General features: G+C 41.7%; 1 protein-coding gene across 2 annotated transcripts; it reads right to left on the bottom strand.

Annotated features, from left to right (window-relative positions):
* Positions 1 to 144: 144 nt before the first annotated feature.
* Positions 145 to 13,805, bottom strand: LOC126385350 (multidrug and toxin extrusion protein 1-like). 2 transcript variants are annotated; one of them, XM_050036909.1, is made up of 16 exons: positions 13,539 to 13,805; positions 11,900 to 12,001; positions 11,678 to 11,746; positions 11,379 to 11,527; positions 11,197 to 11,239; positions 11,040 to 11,084; positions 10,760 to 10,857; positions 10,489 to 10,586; positions 8,206 to 8,387; positions 7,882 to 7,990; positions 7,557 to 7,632; positions 7,189 to 7,258; positions 6,954 to 7,086; positions 6,769 to 6,863; positions 5,148 to 5,211; positions 145 to 5,034 (listed from the first exon to the last, which is right to left on the bottom strand). In XM_050036909.1, exons 1-16 carry the CDS (start codon positions 13,725 to 13,727, stop codon positions 4,796 to 4,798), a joined length of 1,761 nt encoding a protein of 586 aa, XP_049892866.1. In that variant the 5' UTR covers positions 13,728 to 13,805; the 3' UTR covers positions 145 to 4,795. The 2 variants fall into 2 exon arrangements, with proteins under 2 accessions (XP_049892866.1, XP_049892877.1); XM_050036920.1 differs by lacking the exon at positions 13,539 to 13,805 and adding an exon at positions 12,701 to 12,730.
* Positions 13,806 to 24,379: the final 10,574 nt, after the last annotated feature.

Raw genomic sequence — 24,379 nt, 5'->3', positions numbered from 1 at the left:
TTCTCATGCACTGTTTGTATCTATACCTACGAAAAGTAATGCACCAGAATTTGTATATAAACAGCATAATCATGAGCCGATAATTCGTATTTAACACAAGCAATTGGAAAGGCTGTGACCACGTGACCAGCGCTTTGGCGGATGGGAATAAAGAACTTAGTAGTATAAAGACCAAAAGTCCGCATGACAAGGCAGGTTGGCGTGGTGAGTGGGTCAAACAAACACAGGACACTTGTGCCTGTGTCCCGTGTGACACCAAGTGAACTTTGAGTTGTTTTAAGGTACTTCGTCACCATGTTTCTTTCACTAAAGCTAACCTTCATACATTTACATTAAGTACATACTGTGAAGACGCCATTGGTGGGGTGCTAATTCTTGGATATCATACGAACCGTTATACATGGACACGTTGATTTTTGAGGTCCTGCTATTGACATTATAGTATCCAATGTCCAGAGAATGCTACTCTTGTTCCTGCTAGCATGTAGCTGCCTCAGTAAACAACTTTCACTTGGTCTTATTGAAAAAAAATTATACTTTTATGAGACAAACATTGTGTGAATAAAACTGCACAAACAGAAGACGTGCCAAACTTATATTTCAATTTCCTCATTCTCCTTCAAATGAACGTAACTGAGAATGACAGATATCTGTAAATGTAAGCGCCATTGTGCAGTCCACAGATTTCATACTACATTGCGATACAGCAATTATAATATACTTACATATACTTTGATTTTTTTAGACGTTAAAGGCGCTGTATGTAAGAATGTGGCCAAAACGGTTACTGCACTCAAATTCAAAATACTGCCGCGAGTCGTGTCCGCCCCCCCTCCCCTACAGATTCGAGGTTGCTGGACAGCGGCACACTGGAGACTGATTTGTTTGCCCACGGGTGGCTGCCGTGGTTTTCAGCGGACCGTTCGAGCAAGTCCGGCTTCTCTGCTGCTAATGCTGCTGCCAGGATACAGCTCATGAGGAGCCGGCTGCTAATGCTATGTACCGGGACACTGCTAATGCTGCTTGCCGTGCTGCTGTAGCTCAGTCGTAACTGTAACTGATGCTGAGACTCTACTGACTGCGTGACTGGTAGATGGCGGTGGGTGGCGCAACAGGCCAAAACACAAATTCAAAACATAAACATGATTTGCGGACCGTACATTTTTTTTTAAATGCGAATATTCTGGCTGTACTATTGTTGTCGGTGAGATCAGTATGTTATATGAACATTATTCCTTAGTCTCTTTGACATATTAGGATGATTTTATGACTATTTGCTTTATATTTCTTACATATAGCTCCTTTAAGTGTAGGCATTTTGTGAAATGACATTCAGATATGTAAAAGAAGATGTTTTATGAGCTGGGAAAGAGAGGCTGCTCATGTTAGCTATTGTCACTTTAGTTAAGGTTTAGGAACTCTAAATACTCAGGTAAGGTTTAGCCATTTATTGTGATTGTACCCAGCCTCATTTAATAACTGATTCATGATAAAACAATGATTTAGCTGCTGTTGTTTATGGAAACAGATTGCCCTTCAATATGACACTTAATGTGATCAAAGTGCTGCAGATAGATTGTTTTTTTCCTTTGGGAGAAGAGGCAATCATTGATTTCTGTCACATAACATAAACTATTTAAGTGGTCATTATGTAGTGATAGAAACCGGACACAAAGTTGCTACAAAAGGAGAAATACCTAAAAAAGGCAAATCCAGTAGCCAGTAGTTCTGGACTGTTTAACTGAAATAATAAGCAAAACAACTGCAGCCATAATTCAGCTGACTTCCAGGTACGTTATTGTGCTGCGTGGTGACACAACCACGAAGTTAATATGAGATCCGTTAAACCACTGCATCACAAGTTACTGACAGCAGATCTTTACACAGTCACTTGTTAATGATGCCACAGCATGTTACTGATTGCAGTCTCTGGAGGTGAGCGGGCCAAGATTACAGGCTCTGTGAGGAGCCTGTGACAATGTCTGCACTGATGAGCAAGACTGAAGCTCAGACGACAACGTAACCATGTATGAATCAAGCCTGATTTACATGTTGAATAACGATAAATTAATATGCACTTTTTTTTTTCTTTTTTTTTATGGGACTGTTGCAAACATCAGTCTGTTGCAAGCTGATGCTGATGTCAGTTTGGAGAGTGCAGATGCTTGTGGGTGTGCTGCCTTAATATAGGCCAGAGTGCAGACTTACCTGTAAGGTGAAAGCTCTTTTGAAGTTATCACCTAATATAAAGTGGTTAGCCTGTGCCTACATACTACCGAGCCCCCCCTCCTCATAGTATTTTTGCATTACCTCACAATATTGCAACACGTTCTCACTCCCAATTTGTCAAATACGGCAGCTTAGTCAGCAGTCCTGGGCTTCAAACTATGATGTTCTAGGTACCACTATAGCGTCAAATCAGTGTTTCGCACAGGAAACGAACAGCAGTCTCCTGGATGAAATTCCTGGGTTTGTTTGACCAATCCGATAAAGCATCCCAGCCTAGTGCACTGGAATCAGGTGCTGACAGCCTCTGACCAAACTGCCATTTTTGATGCCCTGGAAATGAGAATGAGCTAAGATCCCTCGCAATGTGTTTTACGTTACCTCACAATATTTTTGCATTCCCTTCCAATTGTTTCTCTGCAGTGGATAAAGTTAAAATGCCAGCAGTTGACCAAAGACTCTCTGGTTATAATATGAAAACTTTAGAAAATGATTTTATATATATAGGCCTACAGGTAGTTACAGGTAGTTTAGTTACTGATTGTCTCTCATGCCAGCAGTATCAGTTTGTGCGCTACATATAAACTTAATTCTGTGATTTTTGTCCCCAAAGAATGCATGTTTCTGTGTTTCACAATGTGCACCTGAGGGAGCCATCTTATTATTGCTGCATCTGTAATTTATAATAGCCCACCAAAAGCATACAATCTAAATGAATGCGTTTTGGTATTAACCATTGTTAAATATGTAGTGCTGTAGTACCAGACAATGTTCCGGAAACAGCTTTTGTAATAGGCTACTACATCAGCATATGTTCAAAGTTCAAAGTAAAATGCAATGTGCTGATCCTAACTTGGGTGTTGCCCTGGTGAACAGCTAAGCGGAAATAAACATTTGGAAAAATACAACTACAACTGGACTAAACAATTTCAGTTGATATATCCCTCTGTAAGTAAGAGTTGGAATTCAAGGAATATGCGAATTTACTTTAAGAGTATTTACCAAAAATGTATGTTTTAGGCCACAGGAAATACAGTGTGACAGAGATTAAATGTATTTTGGCCAGATTATTTTGATCCAAGTGTTACTTGCAAAAAGTTACAGAGCTGGTGCACCATGCTTACTCTAATTTGCTGCCGTCCGTCATCTGCTAACCAACGCTGACACGGTTTCATATCAAACAGCCCTACACAGTACTGTCATTTTGGGAAATATGCGTTCTGTAGAGTTAGATGAGAAGATCAAATTCCATTCTCTAGTCAGTAAATACGAGGCTAGAGTGAGCAACTGGCTGCTTTACCTGTATGGACGAATCAAATTACACATAATGATGAGCTCTTGAGGGGCTGGTCGGTGAATTTTTTTTTTACCTATGGACAGAGCCAGGCTGTTTCCCTGTTTCCACTCTTTGTGCTAAGCTAAGGTAACTGGCTTCAGGCTGTAGCCTTGTATTTCACAGACAGTAATATCAATCTTCTCATACAATTAGAACAAGCACATTTCACAAAATGTCTAACCATTGCTTTTGATGGGTCTGTAGAGAAACACCATACGTACTTTATGTATTTCTGAAGATCCCACGTGGTTAGTTGTTTGCTGTTACCAGGGTGAATTCTTTATTTGTGAGCAGGCTATAACTGTGAAGCCTGAGCTAGCTAGTTATCTGCTCCTGCACAGAGTGCACAGGTGGTTGATTTGCTCAGTTTGACATGTCTTCATCCAGCCAGCACGTTGCAGTGTGAGAGTACAGACCTTTCATTATCATCAAATTTGGCAACACAGATCAAAGGAAAGAAAAATAAACCAAAGAAAAAGAGAGCAGCTTTTCTGTCTTTGATGATGAAAGCACACATCCACAGATGCGCTGTAGCCTAAATATAGCATTTAATCATGCTCTTTCTAATTGTGGCATCAATTCAGACTATATATTTCATAATGAGAACATATATTTCGTCAGTGCCTTGATTGGAGCCAATCTTACACAGCATGTTTCTATATAAAGGAGACACACGTATACATTTTTTTTTCTGCTCACCTCTTCATCAGATGCCTCATTTAAGTCGTGTTTCTTAGATTTTCTAAAAAATGACTGACATAAGAACTGCAAAATGGAGTAGGTTTGAACTATTAATAAGACTAGTGCAAGGAAGAGCTAAGTGACATAAACACTATTGCTGTAACTGCTCTTGGAAAATATATGAAACTATAAAGACAAACCCTTCAATATGACGTAATGAGGAAATAAACTCATAACTTTTCAAACAATTTTAAATGAAGCAATAACTTATTCAATGCAATTAAAGAACATTTTACTTGTGTAACATGTATCATTGCAATGCAGCTACAGTATTTTCCCATCATTAGTGCAAAATAAATGGTCCGGAATTTTGTAAAAGTGCGAGTATGAAAAGGAAATTTATCATTACAAATTGCTTCAGATGGTGAGATGAAAGCTGCCTAGACTCTCTTATTTTCTAGCTTTACTGCTTAACATGAAGATGCATCTGTACTCTCGAAGGCAGACTCACAGAGCTTTGTTTCATGCTGCACAAACAAGGTCTAATAATGGTCACTTGTCTAATTCGAGCAGTCTGATGAGCAGCTCACTGATGAAGACTCCAGCAGCGAGTATGATGAACATGAGCAGCACAGCGAGGCCACGTCGTACCACCAGCTGCCTGACTGACAGAGCCATGTCATCTGAGGTCTGCTGACCTGCACCGAGCGCCTCCAGCTTCCCCTCTGCAGGAGTGCAAGAACTGGATCGACTGGTCTTTATGGGGGCCTGTTTCTCGCCGGTGTCCAGTGCTGTGAGGGAAAGAGTTTAATGATATGGTTAGTTGTGCAACAGTTCCCAGAAAGAAGATGATAGATGATTCATAGGTAGCTGTATGTAAAATGCAGGAACAGTTTGTGGTTACCCTTGTTTTCTATCACAAAGATCTTGTTTGTCTCTGTGACGTGGACTCCAGCTCTTACCAGCGCCTACACAGAAATATTTAAAACAACAACTAAATCACATTTTTTTCACATTTACAGTATTACCAGAGGTGGGACCAAGTCATCGTTTTGTGAGTCACAAGTAAGTTTCAAGTCTTTACACTCAAGTCCCAAGTCCTTAACTTAGGTTTTGAGTCCTAAACAAGTGAAAATGTGCTCTTCACCCAATGTAATTACATTTTAACAACAAAGTAATGTTACATCAAATTTACAAAAATCATTAATGCTTTTTATATTTTGTATATGTTTTCATGGCTCTCTCCTGCATCTTGCTCGGATGCTGTTGCATTGGTGTAAACAAAGCGGATCTGGGGAATTAAAGCCCTGTTTCCACAGAGCAGTACAGTACGGTTCAGTTCAGATTTTTTTTTAATTTCCACTGTGAAAAGTTGTGGATGGTAGCAATTGAACCGTTCCGTACCGTCCCCATTTTTGGTCCCCCCTCTGTTGGGGTAGCTAGCACACAGATCTGGTACTAAAAGGTGGAGCTGTGAACACTGCAGTCTGTTGATTGGTCAATAGAAGACGGTCACTCTGCTCAGGGCTGAGCTGTGGCTGGTTTTGAGGCTCATGTAACCACTGTTCATACCATGGAGAGTTTTATTAGTAGACTGTGACTATGAAATGAAAGAACGCTTTGCTGCTTCTTGCAGCAGCTGGAGTTGGAGAAAAAAATAACTTAATTGACTGGGCCGACTGCTGGCAACTTTTAAGGTGGAACATTAACTTCTAATGTTACTCAATGTATGAGTTGACGACATGAATCCATTAGCACACATTAAATTTCACTGTAACAACTTTGACCATCACTTTAGTTTTCATATGACATACACTTTTAGTAATGAGTGGATCTTCAATATATATTAATTTCGGCTGTATTATGTGAAATGCATATATCCTAATCTTCACTTGTTCCTGTGGGTTACGGCAACACTAAACCCCTGAGCTTGTCTGAGAAGGACTAAATGCATAAACTCGCTATTTTTAAATATCCCATGGAGAGAGACTCTCACTGCAGCCTGTTCTATTTTGTTCTGAAAATGTCAGCATGCAGCCTCGTTCTGTGGATGATAAACAAGGCACAGACTTCCCTCTGTGTCATCGGTAATAAGGAAATACAGTGAGTGTCAACAACCCCGCCCACATTTAAGAGACTTGTTTGAGGTGGAAACACTAGGGTCTAGGTACCATGTCTGAAGGGTTACTTTTGGTTCCAAAGGTACCATACTGAAAGTGTTTGGTGGAAACAGGGCTACAGTGACAACTTGCTGGGAGTGAATAGCGTAATCTTAGCGTAGTTAGTATCTTTGGGTTCGGGGGAAGGTATCAAGTATTCTCAAGTCAAAAGGCTCAAGTCCAAGCAAAGTCATGAGTCATTGGCCTTAAAGTCCAAGTTGAGTTGCAAGCCTTTTTTGATTTTGTAAAGCTGAGTCCAAAGTCATTGAATTTGTGACTTTAGTGTCACCCGAGTCCAGGTCATGTAACTTGAGTCCACACCTCTGAATATTAGCATCACATGATATGACCAGTGGAGTCACTCACCTCTTTAGTGGCTTTCCTCCAGTTTAGTTTACACAGGAAAACTGAAAAAAATACGGACAGTACCACAGCACAAATTAAAAACCCCGTCCACAGCCCTGCAAGAGAAAAAGAGGGACGGTTTATTAGTTTGAGTAGAAATATGATAAGACTCTCACTTACTGCATAAATATTTAATCCATCCTCACCTACAATGCCCATTTTGACAGCAAACATCAAAGACACTCCAATGGGGAACCCAATGAAGTAGTAACCCACCAAGTTGCACAAAGCACCAATCTTTTGCTTCCCTGCCCCCCTGACAATACCTCCAGTCACACCCTGTGGTGATAAAAAAAGAGAAATGTTAAATCTGTGCCAGCAGAGTTTGATTTTTTTTGCTCAGCCAGGAGATAAAGTGATGTGTGTGATGGAGTTTCTCACCGCAAAGGCCTCTGCGACATGGATGAAACTGTACATCTTCATGACATCAGCCACCCTTTGAATAATGTCTCTAAAAGCAAAATGCACACACGGATATGAAAATGAAATTCTAACAAAGACAGGTAAGTGCAAAGGTGATTGAAATATGTTTGTTGCTTAGATTGAATAACTACAATGACCATGTCTCTGGTAGTGACAGTGCAAAAAGCCACAAGTCCAGACCTACTTTGCTGTCAAGGGTCAGTGTCCTCTTGAGTTAATACATAATGAATTTTGAATTATTTTATGAGCTCTCTGTGTGAGGGTTTGCCTGTTAGTTACTGTTTCTGTGGTGAGAAAACACAAAAGGTTTTAAAATCTGTACTTACTTCTCTGTGGTGAAAATGTAACCAACCACATCCTTAGATACACCAAGACAAGCTCCGATAAGACATGCGACAATAGCTGGAATGGGCATAAGAAACACAGCACGTTATTAGACAAGGGTGGGAAATATATAAAATATAATGTGGATTAGTATATATTTTAAATTAATGTATGACAGAGAAAACTCAACAGAAAGTTGTTTTAAATGGACAAATATGGCACACGGCCTTGAAAAATACTGCTGCTCTGCAACATAACTCCACCCTGCAGCTATTGCCTACTGTACACTGCAGTGGAGCTTTGTCAAGCTACATATTTAATTCATACATGCACAGATGAGGGAGACCTTGCTGGACATCTTTGCTTGCTCTGTGTTTCCAGCACCAAGAGCATTTCCAACCCGAACACTGGCAGCCACAGAGAAACCCATCGGAAACTGTGGTGGAGAAAAAATGGTGAGAAAATAGAAACAATCCATTCATAGCCAAATACACCAACACATTAAGATTATTGGGTATCATCCTTCTGGTATCTGCACAAATAGTACATTAGCTCAAATTCTGTTCTATTACTTAATTAATTCATACCAGATCAAAAAAAGTTATGTACAGTAAGAAAGAAAGAAAGAAATCCTAAATGTAAGGCAGTTACCATATAAGCAATAGAAGCCAGTTCATAAACTATAGACTGAGCTCCCAACTCAACCTCGCCGATGACGCCTGCCAGGAACCCTGCAATCTCATACAGCCACCACTCCAGACAATGCATCAGCATGCTGGGGATGGCCAGGTGGAGGAAAGGACCCCACTCCTGCAGGCAGTCTCCTGACCAGCCTAGGAGATAATAGGAGATATGACGGATCCAGTGAAATGTATTTAAACCCATTAACACAGCCACGTCATACTAAAGAACAATGAAGCAGCCCTATGAAAATTTGTTTATACTCAACTCATTTAAATAAAAAACACAAAGTTGAAGGACTGTTTTCTATCATGATAAAGGAGAAACACAAGTAATTAATGTACCTGGATACTAAACATATTGGCAAAATGTTCACTGACAACATATTTTCTGCCAAAATAGGCAATCTTGCAAATACGTTATCCACTCATAGTGACTACAGCATTATTTCTTTTTATTATTACTGTTCTTCCCTTGACGTAAGGAAAGTGCTTTTGTTGCCTCTTTTAGCCTCTTTGGCTTCCTGTCTATTTCAGGATTCATTTTAAACTGTTACTGTTTACTTTTAAGTCTCTTCATGTCCTGGCTCCAGGTTACATTTCAGACCTTTTAATCCCTTATGAACCTCTGCACAGTTTGAGATCCTCGGGCAAAGGTCTTTTGTTTGTTCCGGAGTCCAGACTGAAGATTAGAGGGGACAGAGCCATTGGAATCAGGCCCTGAGGCTCTGTAACAACCTGCCCAAGGAATATAAGGCTGCCTGAGTCACTGTCATCATTTGAGTCGCTTCTAAAAACGTGCTTCAATCGGAAAGCATATCCTGATTTTATCTGAGCTGTTTACGTTTTCTCTAAACATGACCCAGGAAGAGATTCTGTTAACAGTTTAGTACTATACAAATATAATTTTTAGGAGACAAGGTTGACCAAGGACCTTGCTGTCAGACACCTGCCATTGTCACGTCTACAAAGCAAAACTGAGCAAAAACGGTCATCCATTAGTCCAAGAATCTGCAGAAATGCTGGCAGCTCTGCGGGGCTGCTGTGTTCACACTAGGAGCAACACAGCAACAGGCTACAGTCATTTTCAATGGAGGTCGCTGTCATGAAGCTGCAAGATATTGCCTGACACTTGTCGCTGCTGATGGGAGTAACATGCTACAAATCAAAGCTGAGCTGGCCTCAACTTTTTTTCAGTGCTCCAATGACAAGATGAAGCCTCAACCGATTTTGTTTCTAGCTGTGGTACTGTGTTATGCTGATGCTGAGCTCGCTTTATGTGCATTGCAGTCCTCAGACATTGATGAAATGCACAGATTTTTTTTGACCAAATACATAAATTAGATGCGCTCAGTCAAGATGCTTTGTGGCAGGCACGAGTCCAGGACGATGTAAATACGTTAATAAGTGCTGGAGCAACACTTCAACAGTGACTCGGCGATAATGTAGCTCATCGTGCTGTTGCATTGTCGCTCATAGTAAAGTAAAGTAAATCCAGAGGACAGAAATTAGTGTTAAGTTTAAATGACGCCAGAGCTGTAATACTTTACTATTTGTACACATCCAGTTGATTAATTCCAATTAACTGTAAAGCTATAGCGTAGCCTAGAGTCTTTTTGTAACACTGAAACCACACCAAGCAGCGCCAAAGTGCGGCTCACTGCAGTATCCTAATTATGTTTTTCTGCATTATTTCAGGTGGGAGGAAATTCTTTGTAACATGGGTCAACAAGTCACAGGAGTCACAGGACTCTGTTAACTGACTGGATGCTTGTATTCTCTGGCTGCAAATCACCACTTAAAGTTAAATTTCCCCTATCTTTTAGTTTGGCTGCACTGTGCCACATAATCAAATGGGTGGATGCAGCTTGGTGTGGTCGCCACAGCGTTCCATTGATGTTATATTGCAGTTTGCCACAAGCTACACTCCACTGCTGCTTGGTGTGTTTTCGACGCGCACAGCAGGTGAACATCTAAAAGAATGAAACTGATCTGCAGACAAGCAAAAAAAATTAACAAACAAAGAGAGTAAAATTTACAATTATAAATGAATTATTAGTCTACATTTACTTTTATGGAGCATTTACATTTAAATTGAGCTGTTACTTCTTGACTAGGCTAATTACAATAATTAATTTTCCTGATAATTGGAAAAACAAAGTTCTTTCCAGAAGTCTTTCAAGAATTTATTGCATAAGGACATAATGGTCAAATGAAAAGTTATCCCTACAGTAGTTTAATCCACAAAACTTACCGTCCCATGTAGCTTTGTGCAGTCCCCTGGAGCACATGTACACAAACAAGAAGACAGCCAAGGAGTACTGTGCGATGGCATTAGCAGCTGCAGATCCACTTTAGTGCCGTCAAGATGTTAAAACCACAAAAAAGGTAGAAAAACAAAGCATTGCCAGTCAGTCATACAAAAAAAGTCCTCTAATAAAGAGGCTTGACTATTAAGAACGACTATTAAGCATGCTGCCTCCTTACTATCAAAGATCATGACTCAGTTAGAGGACTGTACTCACGCAACCCCCAGATTCAGACGGTTGAGGAAGATGTAGTTGATTATTACATTTAAAATGTTCCCCATGACTCCAGATATCACCTGGGGCCACATGATGCCCTGTGAGCCAAAGCAAGCTGTTTAAAAAAGATACACGCCGTTTCAACACATCAGTGCACCTGCTGTTTGTTACTGTCTCACAGAACATGCTCCTCTCTAACACGCGATAACGGCCTCATTACCGACAAACTTTAAGTCATTATTTCGTTTCACACCAGTGGTCTTGCAGCCATTAAACGCACCTGATTCTGGAGATACCTCCCCTGCAGCTGGTACATGAAGGCAGCCTGCAGAATGGAGGCGATGAATGGGGTTAATTAGATCGATAATGCAACACAACAGCCATTCAAAACAGCGTATATGGATGGAGATACAAAGAAATGTGGAGGCTGAACTCACAGGCAGAGCCGGCATAAAGATCTTCACATACAGCTGGGCGAGTCTTTGGGAAGATGGTAAACAAGTGGAATAAATCAAAATGAATAACTCGATTCATGGGTAATAAGTATATACATAGCATCTGGAGTCAGTTTGTGTTATTGTATGGCTGTGATGCTGCTGTTGAGGTGTAGAGGGTTCACCTGGCGACCTCTGCGCTCTGCCTGACAGCCAGCAGAATGGGCTGGGTGTTAATGAGAACGGCCCAGCAGGGGAAACAGGCTAAGAGCAGAATCAGAACTCCCTTTTGGAGTATCACTCCGACACGCTTTAGGTTACCGCTCCCATAAGTCTGCAACAAAGGGGGTCAGAAAAACAAGAAAATAAAACACTACTCGTGCAAGAGAAAGGGCAAGACGAACAAAGGGAAACTAATCTGAAAGAGCAAACTGTGAACACAGCGGCAACTGACCTGGTTGTGTAAATAAGATGAACTGAATACCTGAGATATGAGAGTATCACACGCTGAAGCCAAACCACAGCCGATGGAGATACCTGTGACATTTATTACCTGTATTGAAATTAGTCCAGAAAGAAAAAGAAAACAGATTCATGCTCAGATAGGTAAATGTCTGAATAAAATAAAGCTAAAAGCAACACAAGAGAATGAGCTGCGATGCCTGAGAGCAGAATGCCAATAAAAACAAAAACAAAACTCTCTCACCGCTATCGCCGAAGCCACCCCCCCAAGCTCTGTGTCCCCCAGGTGACCGCAGAACACCATGCTGATGAAGCCGATCATGAAGCTCATCATCTGGGAAATCAACTGAAAAACAAAATCATGCTCACTCCTTTTCATAACTATAAAAACATCAAATGAACTGCCCCTCACATGAACTCCATATGTGGCGCATACAGTAGCTAATGAAGCTATTATTCCTGAAAAAACAAAACAAAAAAAACAACACTTGTTTCAAAAGGGCCTTCAGGTAAGAAAAGTTCTTATTTGCTCTGGCAGCTGACATGTGTTATACTTTGGTTTTGCTGCGGCTCCTTTGTATTTCTAAACGTCTTTACTACTTCTCTTTTCTTCTTTAGAAAGTAGTTCTAGTGATTGCTGGTGTAGGTTTTTGACAGCCTTTGGCATCAAAAGGTTTGCACAAAAGGAAACTAAATGTCCTCATCTATCAAGTTCTGGCTTTGTGTGATGAATGGGAGTCAGTGAAAAGTGGATACATGTTGGGCTCTGCAAATTGCCGAACTATTTTTCTCCTCCCAAAGTTATAATTTTCTGCTCAGGAGACACTTGCGAATGCACCTTATTTCCATGGTATTGTTTGGAACAAAACTCTGATCTAGTCTGTCAAGCATGTATCAAGTTTATGAATTTGAGATGGTGTATAGATGGATTTAGGCAGGGCCGTAATAACCTATTTAACACTGCGGGCTGACCATTTTCAATCTACTGCAGTACGCAGTTGGCTGGGCATTTAGAGCTTACTTGTATATTATAATCACAACCTACGATTTAGGGGTGTGGCAGATTGTCCACTAATCGGAAGATCAGCGATTCAATCCCTGGCTCCTCCAGTCTGCATGTCGAAGTATCCTTTGGCAAGACACTGAACCTCAAATTGCCCCTGATGGCTGTTCCATCAGTGTGTGAGTGCGTGTGAATGGTTACTGAGTAACAGGCGGCACCTTGTATGATAGCGTCAGCCACCAGTGTGTGAATGTGTATGCGAATAAGTGAATGTGACATGTAGTGTAAAGGCGCTTTGAGTGGTCAGATACTAGAAAAGAGCTACACAAGTGCGGTCCATTTACCATTTACATTTGACTTAGATTTAATCGTATTAATTTAGATATGTCTGTAACTTCCTCTCGAACATTTGATGCTTCTAAGGCGTTTATTTACGTCAGTGAGATGCTGTAATCTGTTTTAGTGAAAATGCTGCCACTTTTTTTAACACTAACAGGCAATTCTTTTTCCCATTAGTCCCAGTGGTTTGGAGTTATTACCCTGTTAATTACTGTTATAATAAAGCAGGTGGCAAATTGAAAAGGATTACTGGTACACCACAATCCTCACGTTAACTGTAAAACAATTTAAGCCTTTTCAGATAACCAGTAACGCAGACATTTTCACTTTTGTCATGTTAATAAGTGACGCACACTGGAAACTATACTGTAAGTAAGAGCTGGTTTTAAAAATGTGCAATCCTTACAGCCTCATCAAGAGAGTTGTTCCTGTATTGAATGACTCACACTTAGTCATTCTGAATGTTGGTATCTTTAGCTCTGATAATGTTTAATCTGGTGCAGTATAATTCGACTCTTGTCCCATCTAAGCACAATCTTACCACGGGTCCCGCCAGTTTTAAAAGCTGAACTGTTTCATTCTTGTAGTCCGCAGGTACCCAGAGCTTGATGCTTTTCAGGCAGGATCCGCAGCGTGAGTCAACACTGTGAGCAGCAGGAGGAGGTGATTCGTCAGTTTTCGACTGTCCATTTACTCCTCTACATGCGCTTTTTGTTGCTAAATCTTCCATACTGAAATGAGAGTTGGCAGAAAACAGAGCTCAGTCCCAAACTGAATGATTGTACAGTACAATTGCCCTCAAACACAGAGAAGAAGGCTGGGGGTAATCAATAACAAATTACGAGGGTAATAATCAATAACCAAGGCAATGTCCGCCGACCTTGCTCTCTGTCTGTGAGAGTGGGCATATACAGCATGCTGGGGCATTCACATCTCTCCACCTCCAACCCACCAACATGCTGTCCACTCCCCTTAAAACGGTGCCAAAATGAAGCTGGTTGGTTTTTCTCTCAGCTGCTCTGCAGCATCACAGATCGCTTCTGTTTCACTACAGTTCAAAGGAATTAAGTGTTTTTGGTATGAATACACATACCTGTAACTAAACACAGTATGAGTAACAGGGCTTTCACTCCGTTTAAACCTTTCCTTAACAGGGCATCTTACTGTAGAGAATAAGATAGGAAAAGCTTCAAGGAAAAGTGAAGGCTTTGCTCATAGTTAGGTCATGAGGGGTTAAAATATAACTGGAGGTATCTGTAGTCAGGTGATGATTCTCTGTGGGTTTGTCATTATCAGTGACACTACCTGACCCTTTGTTAAAATAAAATAATAATTAGAGCAGATTTAAAGTGACTTATAACTGATATTTTACACTAACAATGTTACTATCATTGTAGTCATCACCTGAATCTGCATCTTCACTCAGATTTACTGAGCTTTAGTTTCAGCACGTTGTTTAGGGCCAGATGGGGCCACTGAAAATCTCAGGGTGGTACACTAAAACCAAAACCCATAACTTTATGTCAGTCAGACAACTCATGTTTAAATGTTTATTTCAACAGCAGAACATGGTTAGAGTTCAGCATCTGAGCGGCCTCATCACTCCCCGCAGATATGTTTTCATGAGATTTTGGGAAGTGATGATTAAATATTTTCCCCCCTAGCCAAAGCCTGCAGGTGTATGCTGGGGTGGAGGTGGGGTTGAAAGAGCGAGCAGCAGTTTTGATGCAGGGCAGCAGCGGCATAAACAATGCAAAGAAATAGACCGCCACAGGAGGGTGTGTTTGTAGATTACACATTGGGGGGGTGATGTATGAGGTGTGTGTATGAATCAGTGCAGCTCAAGTTGACTGCCTGAACTAGCTCGCAGGCACCGCTCCAGGTTAGTTGAAGAGACTTCCTTATTTACACTTTTTATCTCTAATTATCTGTTGCACATAGACTGACACCACTACAGTTAATATTTTGAGTTTCACAACAATCCTATTCCAATGTGTGATGTATCTGTATATACCCGTGTTCGGTGATTCATTGCTCTTCAAAAAGGCTGGTTGTCCTTTTCCTTAAAAACACAAATACACAGCTTTAATGTGAAGGAGTACACTGATTGTAAGAAACAAAACATCTACTAGCAACAAGCTTTCTCAAGTTTAAAAACACAACACAGAGGCCTTCATCCATCTATTTTTGATTATTTTCACAACGGGGTGATTTGGTCTCTCTGCTCTTATGCCATTTTATTCCACAATAGGCAGCTGTTTTTAGCAAGACTGCTCTAAAACGCCTCTGTACACTGTCTGCTCGGCACCAAACAACAGACAGTGAATATGATCAGAAACACTATATAAAAGGTGGCATCAGCTTTTGCAGATTTAAGTATGAAAGTAATATAAGAAGGGATTAACAACTATTGATAGCATTTCTAAGAGCGGATGACAACAAACATAAACTCCACTATACTGAGTTTCCTGATGAGCACAATACACACAGATGCCTGTCTCTAAAGAAATATGGAATAACATATTCAACAGCATATAACTGAACTGAGACAACTGTTTAGATATGTTAATGGGATGATGTGAACACTACTTTAAATGTAATAGATTTGTATTTCTTTATAATTATCTTTGTTTGATCTCATGCGTTTTTACTCACAGTCTCATTTCTGATTTTTGTACCTTATTATCAACTGTTTTTACATTATAGACTCAACATCATAATGTGTCTGAGAGACAGCTGTTCCAGCATGTTCCTTTTTTAGATCATAAAAGCTATGTTTCAAATTCCAATCATCAGCACAAACTGCACATACTCTGCTAGAAAAAACAGACGTCTGATGAAAACCAACAAACTCTTCTGCTGTTTGCTGTCAAACTGTTTCATGACTGCAGAGACACAGAGAGAACTGACGTTGTGTCTCTGACTCAGATTTATTTTCCCCTCGCTGAGGTAAATCATCGAGTCTGTCACTGTAAAACAACACACATGCTTGTATCCTGTCACCTTCATCATGTTATATTCTTCCTCCCATAGTAACACCTCTCAGTGAGGCGTTCCTCTCTCTGGTTGTGGCTTTGTGAACCTCCCATCAGGTGGTGCTGTTTTGCTCTTGTTGAAATTTCAAACGCTCAAAAATTTCTGGCACATCAGGCTGCTTCACTGAACTTTGAATGGATATCTAATCATTAAATCAAAAAAATATTAAAGCCTTTGTTTCTCCTTCAGCTGATTCATGTCATTCAACGCAGTCAAGCAGCCCTGCAACACACTGCCGAACATATTGTCAAACACCCAGTTAATTTTGTGAGTTTCAACCATTTTCTTTGCCTCTTGGGCCAAAGGATATCAGAACAAAAAAGAGAAAGGTAAATTAGTGGAGGCCAACGGGAGAGGAAGGGGGTGACACCTAGTGTAGGCTCTCATTCATTTTCCTGGTTCAGTGATGCAGCAAGGCCCACCGGGTCCACCCACCCACCAAATTGTATTCCTCCGGCTCCCCCATCCCAACCACACGCACAGAATCACACACACGTAAATATGTTCCACCAACCAGCGGGGCCGGCGTCCGCTGTGACGTCACACTGCAGTTCTTCTCGGGCTCCACTGGATGACAGTGGCAAGTCACCGCTTACACACGATGAGCCGTCATTCTTAATGGCGACCGGTCAGAGTGTGTGTACGTGAGTGCATTTGTATATGTGTTTGTGTTTGTGTGCATGTGCGTTTGGGTGGGGTTCGCGCCTGATGGGTAGCGATGGGGTATTGAGGAGGTGGAGAGGGCTTATTGGAGGGGGTAGGTGGTTTTGATGGAGGTGTAGGAGGCGGGGGTGGGCAGTAAAATCGCAAATGAGAGGAAATTGTTTTGAGTCACAGCAGATTTGGTGGAGTGAGATAAGGGCTGATGACGGTGGTGGTGGTGTGATTAGGATTAGGGTGGAGGGGGGTGGTGGTGGGGGTTTGGAGAGAGTAGAAGGTGGTGGTGGGGGGGTGGGTGAGTGTGTGCATGGAAGAAGGTTTTGGGAGGGGTGGGACTATTTGCACGCACAGTGTCACTGTGTGTGTGTGTGTGTGTGTGTGTGTTGGGGTGTGCGTTTATCTGTGTGTGTAGGTTGTGAATTTTTTTCTCTGAGAGAGGGGAATTGAGGGAAAGATGAGGAGATGGGTGGTTTAGATAATGGCGGCCAGAGAGAGCGGACGAGGGCAGAGCGTGTCACGCAGAAAGATAGAGTGCGATGGAATAAGAAAGAGTGCATGAGACAAAAGAAGTGAACATTTGATAGAGAGGCAAAAAAAAGGGAGACAGAGTGCAGAGGGTACATGGGGGAGGGGGTGTGGGGGGGTAGCAGGCCGTGGATGAGAGGATGGATGAGGGGAGGGACGTTGAAAGAGTGCCAGAGTGATTTTCGACGTGTTCTCTTCCCTCCTTTGTTGGTTACGTTGTGGGTAGCTTTGGCGGCGAGAGCTTTAGGGGGTTTTGGAGGGAACAATGACGCAGAGGGACCCATCGCGTCTGCTCCAGCTGATAATGATGATGCCTGAAAACGATAACAATAATAAGTAGCTTCTAGTGGAACCCTAAAACCGCTGGCACGTGACGCGTACGTCACACATTATCACACATGACACACTGCACTGGACACACAGACATGGCTATCTCACGTTGGCAGTGTGTGTGAGGGTGGTCGGAGAGAGGGAAAGAGAGGGAGCGAGACACAAAGAGACACAGAGGTGGAAATAGAGAGAAAAGGGGAGCGGGGAGGAAAACGGATTATGTTCGGAGTCTGTCACCTGTATACACTTGACATTCGCATATGGGACGAACGTTGGAGATGTGTGCTGAAAGTCAAAAACAAAATTAACACATTTATAGCTGGCCCTATTGTATGTGGGCAATCTTGTGTAATTTTCTTTTATCAGTACAGACAGAAAAAAAAAATCAAAGGCAGCCACTCATAGAAAGCTGAACCCTACTGAGAAGCATTATTTTCAAATGTGGTAAAAACCTGAATGAGATGGTGGGAGGAGAAGGGTGGGGTGTGTGTGTGTGTGTGTGTGTGTGTGTGTGTGTGGTGGTGGTAGGGAGGTTGTTTCACATACTGTTGACCACATTTTCAGTTTAAATCTACACAATGTCAAGCGCCTCATTTGAATTTCAGACTTTGTCAAAAGGAACAAATAATTGAAGCGTGGACTCATCTCACCGAAAAAATGACGGTATAGATGAGAAGTAATTCAGCCATGACTAAAGCAGAAGAGAATTTGCTGTCTGCTCTTTTGATGATGTATGAGCTTTTGAATTTCTTTGGTGAGTCACATAGAAATTACTTGAAATAGTCAAAGCGATGCTGCATTCACATTGTGTACTAGGTGCTATAAATACAGCTTGATGTTTGGAGAATTTAAACTTTTCGTGAGGAGGAGACAGCAGAGGAGAGGCACTCTTCTTCAGAAACAAATTACAGTCCTAACATGTAACTGTCGAGTCTCTCAGGTAATTAGGTTAGATTATGCCTTAATGAATTCCTTGTCCGACCTGCTTAAACAGGTGTCGTGGGAACACGTTATAATCCCACTGTTGATTTAAACAGTGCCATCCTAATGCAATGGACGAGCCTTCTCAAATGCCACCAACCCCGATTTGTCTTCCATGACTCATCCAGCCTCTAAAACAATGCGGCACCGTGCTGCTCGGCCCCTCATGACACACTGTCCTTTCCATAGCACCCTTGACGAAGCTGCGGGTTTGTCCGCAGGGGTAAACACAAACAGACAGCACCAATGGGTGTCTCAGGGACCGCTCACACGGGCAAGAGCAGGAAAAAAAAAAAAAACAACGCGTAAAAGATCAGATGTAAAGAGGTCTCTGAGGACATCTTGTATGACTCAGTCAAAAGCCTCCTACAGTATTAAACTCACGGGGGTTATTATCTGTGACTGTGTGTTTTTGTTTGGGGTCGGTGGGCTGTTTTATACATGACAAGCGAATGCTTGGACGTGATTCTGTGCTTTGTTGACTCATAGACTGAAGAGGCTCATTGGCTGTGGCAGCTGGTTGACCTTGGAGAGAACGCAACCTGTTTCTCTCACTTTCAGTTTCACCCTTGGGAGCTTTTTTTTCCCCCCTCTCGTCTGAGGAAGTGAAGCGGGAGATGTACGATCTGACATGGGAGTCGCAGGGAGGAGAGCGGCACCTGGCCTCACCTACCTAAAACATGCCAGCAGCTTGTGACGCTTTGAAAGTCTCTAAGCTCTTTAAATCGATCCTCACACGCTTTGACAAGTGGCTGAAAATAACTTTGCCGTATCTCGTTTTAGAAATAGATTGAAAACAAAGGCTTGCTGTCTAAACGCTTAGCGCACACGGGTCCTGACTACACACTGGAGTGACCTCTGATTCAGCCTAGTGGCCGACACCGCAGCACGTGCGCTACCTTTTACTTTCTGAAATCTGATTGGAAACTTGTACACTTACAACTTACACGTGCGTCAACACCAACAAATCAGTTGGGAGGAATGTTTTGCACTTGGAATGATTCAGTAGGAAAGCAAAGCTTAATGTACAGCCAACAGTCAGAGCTCTCTCTTTATGATTCATATATCGCATCGAAGAAAGTGCATTTTGACCGTTTTAGCTGCTGTGAGTCAAACGCACCATGAATGAAAAAAAGAAAACATATGAAAACTGAAAACATGAAGTCAAGAAAGTGGCATTTTCATGAGAGATTAACATATTAGACAAGAAGAGGAAAACAGGCCAGAGACAAAAGAAACTGGCAGATCAACTATTCTAGACCAAACTATTTCCTTATTAATTAGTTTTGTGTGTGTGTTTTTTTCTTATATTGAACTTTAAACAGATTAATAGACTAAAATTATTTAAAAAATATACAAAAATGAACAAAAAGCATAAAAACATCAGTAAAACCTACTGTTTACAGTTCTTTCTGCTTGTAGGTTCTTAAGACACATTTAGACTCATATCTAAAAAGGATTTTAGGATCATATTAATCCTTAAAATGCTCACAGGAAACAGAATCAAGACCTCTTCTGGTGAACATACGACTACTGTGTAAAATATGCAGACATCTGCCAATTTTTAGAAAGTTACTCATATGAGAGGTGCAGATACACACACACTAAAACTGGAGATAAGGGGTGAATGCTCTGGATCACTGCTGTATGCTGTTTGGAGGTGGCTGCGGAGCAGGGTCACTGTCTGTGTTTGGGGGAAGGGGCAACCATGTGGGCATCTCGTTGAGGTCAAGATATGCAAACATAATGCATGCTTCCAGTGACGTTCGGGATTGGAGTCAATTAGAGTTGACGTCACTGATGACATCAATGAATTTACTGAGTCTGTGGTGGATTTAATCAGTAAAACGACAGAAGTAACTGTGTTCCCCCACAATGTAAGAAGAGGCAAAAAAAGGACTAAATTGCGATGCACAAGTTAAAGGAGCTGACAGGATCGCACCTTACTAGAGTTTTGCAATATATGACATTATGTGACAAATCAAAGATTGGCTGATTGACATACTGTGCATGATGGCTGCCTCATGTATACTGCGTCTGTTTGGAGCATTAGGTGTGCGCGTCCTCAAAAATTAACACTACGAGTCGCAAGAGGCAACACGCACATGGAAGGGCAGTGTAGGGGCAGTATGGTGATGTGACAAAGCTCAGGTGTCAGCAGCAAATCCCCAGGAACAGCACCAATCTTTGAAGCCAAATTTACATGGTGGAATTACAACAGCGTCTGTCACAGGATGTGATGAGGCCCAAAAAGATTTTTTCCCATAGACTTACATATAGATAGAGATGTCTGTAAATTGGTAAATACATATTTTCGAGTGCCACAAGCCCCATAAATTGACTTGTTTCACTACTGGGATCGGATCAATTCGGTCCGCTGACATTTTGAAAGTCTAGCAGAGCCACAAGATTAAGGTCTGGGTAATTTCATACCGGGCGGCGTGGTGGTGTGTTGGTTAGCACTGTCGCCTCACAGCAAGAGGGTTCCCGGTTCGATCCCGGGTGCAGGAGCCCTTCTGTGCAGAGTTTGCATGTTCTCCCCGTGTCAGCGTGGGTTCTCTCCGGGCACTCCGGCTTCCTCCCACAGTCCAAAGACATGCAGATTGGGGATTAGTTTAATTGATAACTCTAAATTGTCCGTAGGTGTGAATGTGAGCATGAATGGTTGTCTGTCTCTATGTGTGTCAGCCCTGCGATAGTCTGGCGACCTGTCCAGGGTGTACCCTGCCTCTCACCCGATGTTAGCTGGGATAGGCTCCAGCCCCCCCGCGACCGCGGATGAAGCGGTTAGAAGATGAATGAATGAATGAATAATTTCATACCATGGAAATACAGGTTTTTTTTGGCTTCATGCACCACTGAGCAACTTTCATAGGAATGAATGTGGCCTCGCCTCCAATATCCAGGTGTCTTCATGCGTTCATGGTCAGTAGGCACTACAGCAGTGACAACAAAGTTTTGAAGACAAGCTGATAGGCTTAGTCCATAATGACCCACATCTGGACGATGTGCCATTGCAGCTGCACAGACACGAAAGGCTGGCGACAGATCAGAGCCATTTTAGAAGTCAATGTGGAAAACGCGTGAAAATAAGTGGAAACAAGCCCGAGATGGTTACGTCCACAAATGTAAGTCTGGAAGTTCTGTACGGACTGAGTTTTCTGCTGTGCCCTCTTGCGGAAAGTATTTGAACAATTCTATTCATGAGGCAGCCACTTGTCTACCTGAATGCCTGATTAAAAAGCAAGTATATCTCCAAACCAGATGCCAAAAAAAAACGTTCACATAGTACGTTTCTGCAAACCACGGATATTGTTATGTAGCAGACATGTTGAACTTAATGTATTAACAATGCTATGGCTAACACGTGGTTAGGTTTCGGCACAATGGCCACTTGGTTATGGTTGGGATCATGAAGATCATGTTTGGGTTTAAAAATACACAGTTTGGGGCAAAATCCCTGCAGGAAGAGCAGCAATGTCTCAATAAGGAACACACCGCAACACTCTGCCCAAACACACACAACTGGAGTTTAAAAAGCCAACGGAAACACAGCAATGACTCACAACTGTTGGTCTCGGACACAGGACTACAGTACTCTGCATCTTGGCAGCTGTCTCGCCTAGGTGACCTGGTGACACACCATCCGCCATCCCTTCCACCTCCAGATAACAAAGTCAGCTCAAATATTATGTCAATAGAGAAACGTTGATATGACACGTATGAAACATGCATATGTACCATATTCGTGGTTTGCAGAAATATACATTGTGACATTTTCTTTTAGCGACTGGGCTGACATCTCAAGCCTGACATACAGTGTAAATCAGTCTAGAGGGCGATTTAGTTTTCTTGCTTTCTTTGGACATCTTGATCCCTTTCTTCATTCTCCATGATCTCACACTAACAGCTGTTTCCAATACATTTTTGCAGATTAAAAGAAATTTCAAATCTCAGTGCAGTGAGCAAAGATGTAATCAGATCTATGACAAAACAATCTGATTCTCTAACAAACCCCAGAATAATTCATACTGTTTTAAACCTGTTTTTGTTCCCACACAATGTCTCCTTTACTCATTTGGACTAAATGCGTGAGAGAGTGATGAATCTGTTTAGCATTTACAAAATGGTGCTGGGGCCAGGGCAGGATGTTTGTGGATGTTTGTTCATGTGTTACACACTGTGTTTGAACAGAGTTTGACCAAATATGTGGTCAGACTCTACAGTTAAAGGTCGCAGCCACAGAGTATAAAAAAAGGTTGTGACCAGGTCATATGCTGATGACAAAGAGACCCGGACAGAAATCGTTTCCACTCGTCTCTCATTGCTTTTTCAACAATGCCAAGCTTCCAACTCAATAGGTGATAGCGAAATATTAATAATCAATATGCCTCCCGTTGCCATGGCAACACAGCGAAAAAGCTAATAGCTACTGTGTGGTCTCTCACACCTGAATGTTTCTAGTCTCCTGAAAGTTGCATAAACCACTTAACCCAAAATTAAATGTTTTAAAAGATGCACGTGCCCATGAATAAAAGAGTGCACAAATGTGTGCACGGGCGCACAGCTGCATTCATACTCACACAGGAGAGACTGAAGGCATGAGAGTGAGAACACACCAGTGAGGTTGCACAGTGTGAGGAGATGGCCGACGAGGAGCAGCTCCCACTCAACGCAGAGAATTTAGGGTTTTTTAGCTGTCAGGGAACCTAACGCAGCACAACCCGCTACTACTAATACAAATGGACTGAATTAATCTCATTCTTATCCAGGGACATGAAAGTGGATGGAAGAAACTGGGGAGGGGAGTGAGGTGGAGGGGCGGAGCGGTGGGGGGAGTGCTGTGTGTTGGTGATGGGGCGGGGGGGGATTGGGGGAGGACTGGAGAGTGTGAGTTAAACGCAGAGAGAATTAGAATGAATGATGACAAGATTTGCTCCTTATTTCCCATCCTTTTATCCTCAAGAAGGAAACAGAAATCTAATGTTTGTCTCTGCGAGACCCACACAGCCATCCAATACACTTTGCTGCAGAAATCAACAATGAGATTATTTACATTCATATAGCAACATGATGTGACCACCCAGCAACGGACTGACAATCAGGAAATTAGCTAATGTTGCTGTCGAAAGCTCACCTGATTTCCTGTCAGGCTGCAGCATAAACGCTGCGTTGTTGTTTTACAGTAACCTTGCGCTCTCTGACAGCCAGTGAATAATGAGTCAGTTTAACATACAGCTTTGCTAGAGAAGTCCTTCGCCACTGGAAGGCAGGAATGTCAGAAACTGAAGCAGATGTTTGTATTAAAGAAATCAACACATTCAATATCAAATTTCACGTGAAACACTAAAATAAAAATAAAAAATGAAAGCAAGGTTTGTTTTTTTCCTTTTTGATTGCTCTCATAACAAACATATTGTCTCTTATTGGCTTTACAAATCTAAATCTCGCCAAAATACAAAAACAAATATTTTGTGTTTGCAAAATTATGGAAGACAATTCTTTTTTAGTTTAGTGTTGCAGTGTTGTAAGTAATAATTCCATTAGCAATTTCACACAATGTTCAATTTTCAGAAACATGAGAATTGATTTAACTTTAAAATTTAAGCTTTTGTCTTTGCAAACATCAAAAGGCCGCTTTAGTCATAGGCGTAGATTTCGGGGAGAGATGCAGGGGACACATGCCCTTCAATATTTAGAACATGTCTACCATAATTTCTGCCATAAACTGATGCAGAAAATGCAAAAATTAGTGCATAAGAATTCACCAGAAGGCCGGAAATGAAGTGTTTGATGCCTAAAATTTTCTAGGTAGGGGCCCCAAACCCTGTCTTTTATATGTGACCCCCC

Source organism: Epinephelus moara, chromosome 3, assembly GCF_006386435.1.
Source record: "Epinephelus moara isolate mb chromosome 3, YSFRI_EMoa_1.0, whole genome shotgun sequence".
NCBI lineage: Eukaryota > Metazoa > Chordata > Actinopteri > Perciformes > Serranidae > Epinephelus > Epinephelus moara.
Note: the sequence above shows the minus strand (reverse complement) of the source record. Positions and strands in the feature narration are given on the sequence as shown.

What these genes read in the sequence shown, in the direction of transcription:
- LOC126385350 (XM_050036909.1), bottom strand. Translation starts at nt 13,727, where the DNA reads ATGGAAGATTTAGCAACAAAAAGCGCATGTAGAGGAGTAAATGGACAG. An exon ending in CAGAGCGCAGAGGTCGCCAG is followed by an intron (nt 11,240 to 11,378) that starts GTGAACCCTCTA and finishes ATCTTCCCAAAG; the next exon opens with ACTCGCCCAGCTGTATGTGA. An exon ending in GGTCTCCCTCATCTGTGCAT is followed by an intron (nt 7,633 to 7,881) that starts GTATGAATTAAA and finishes TGCCCATTCCAG; the next exon opens with CTATTGTCGCATGTCTTATC.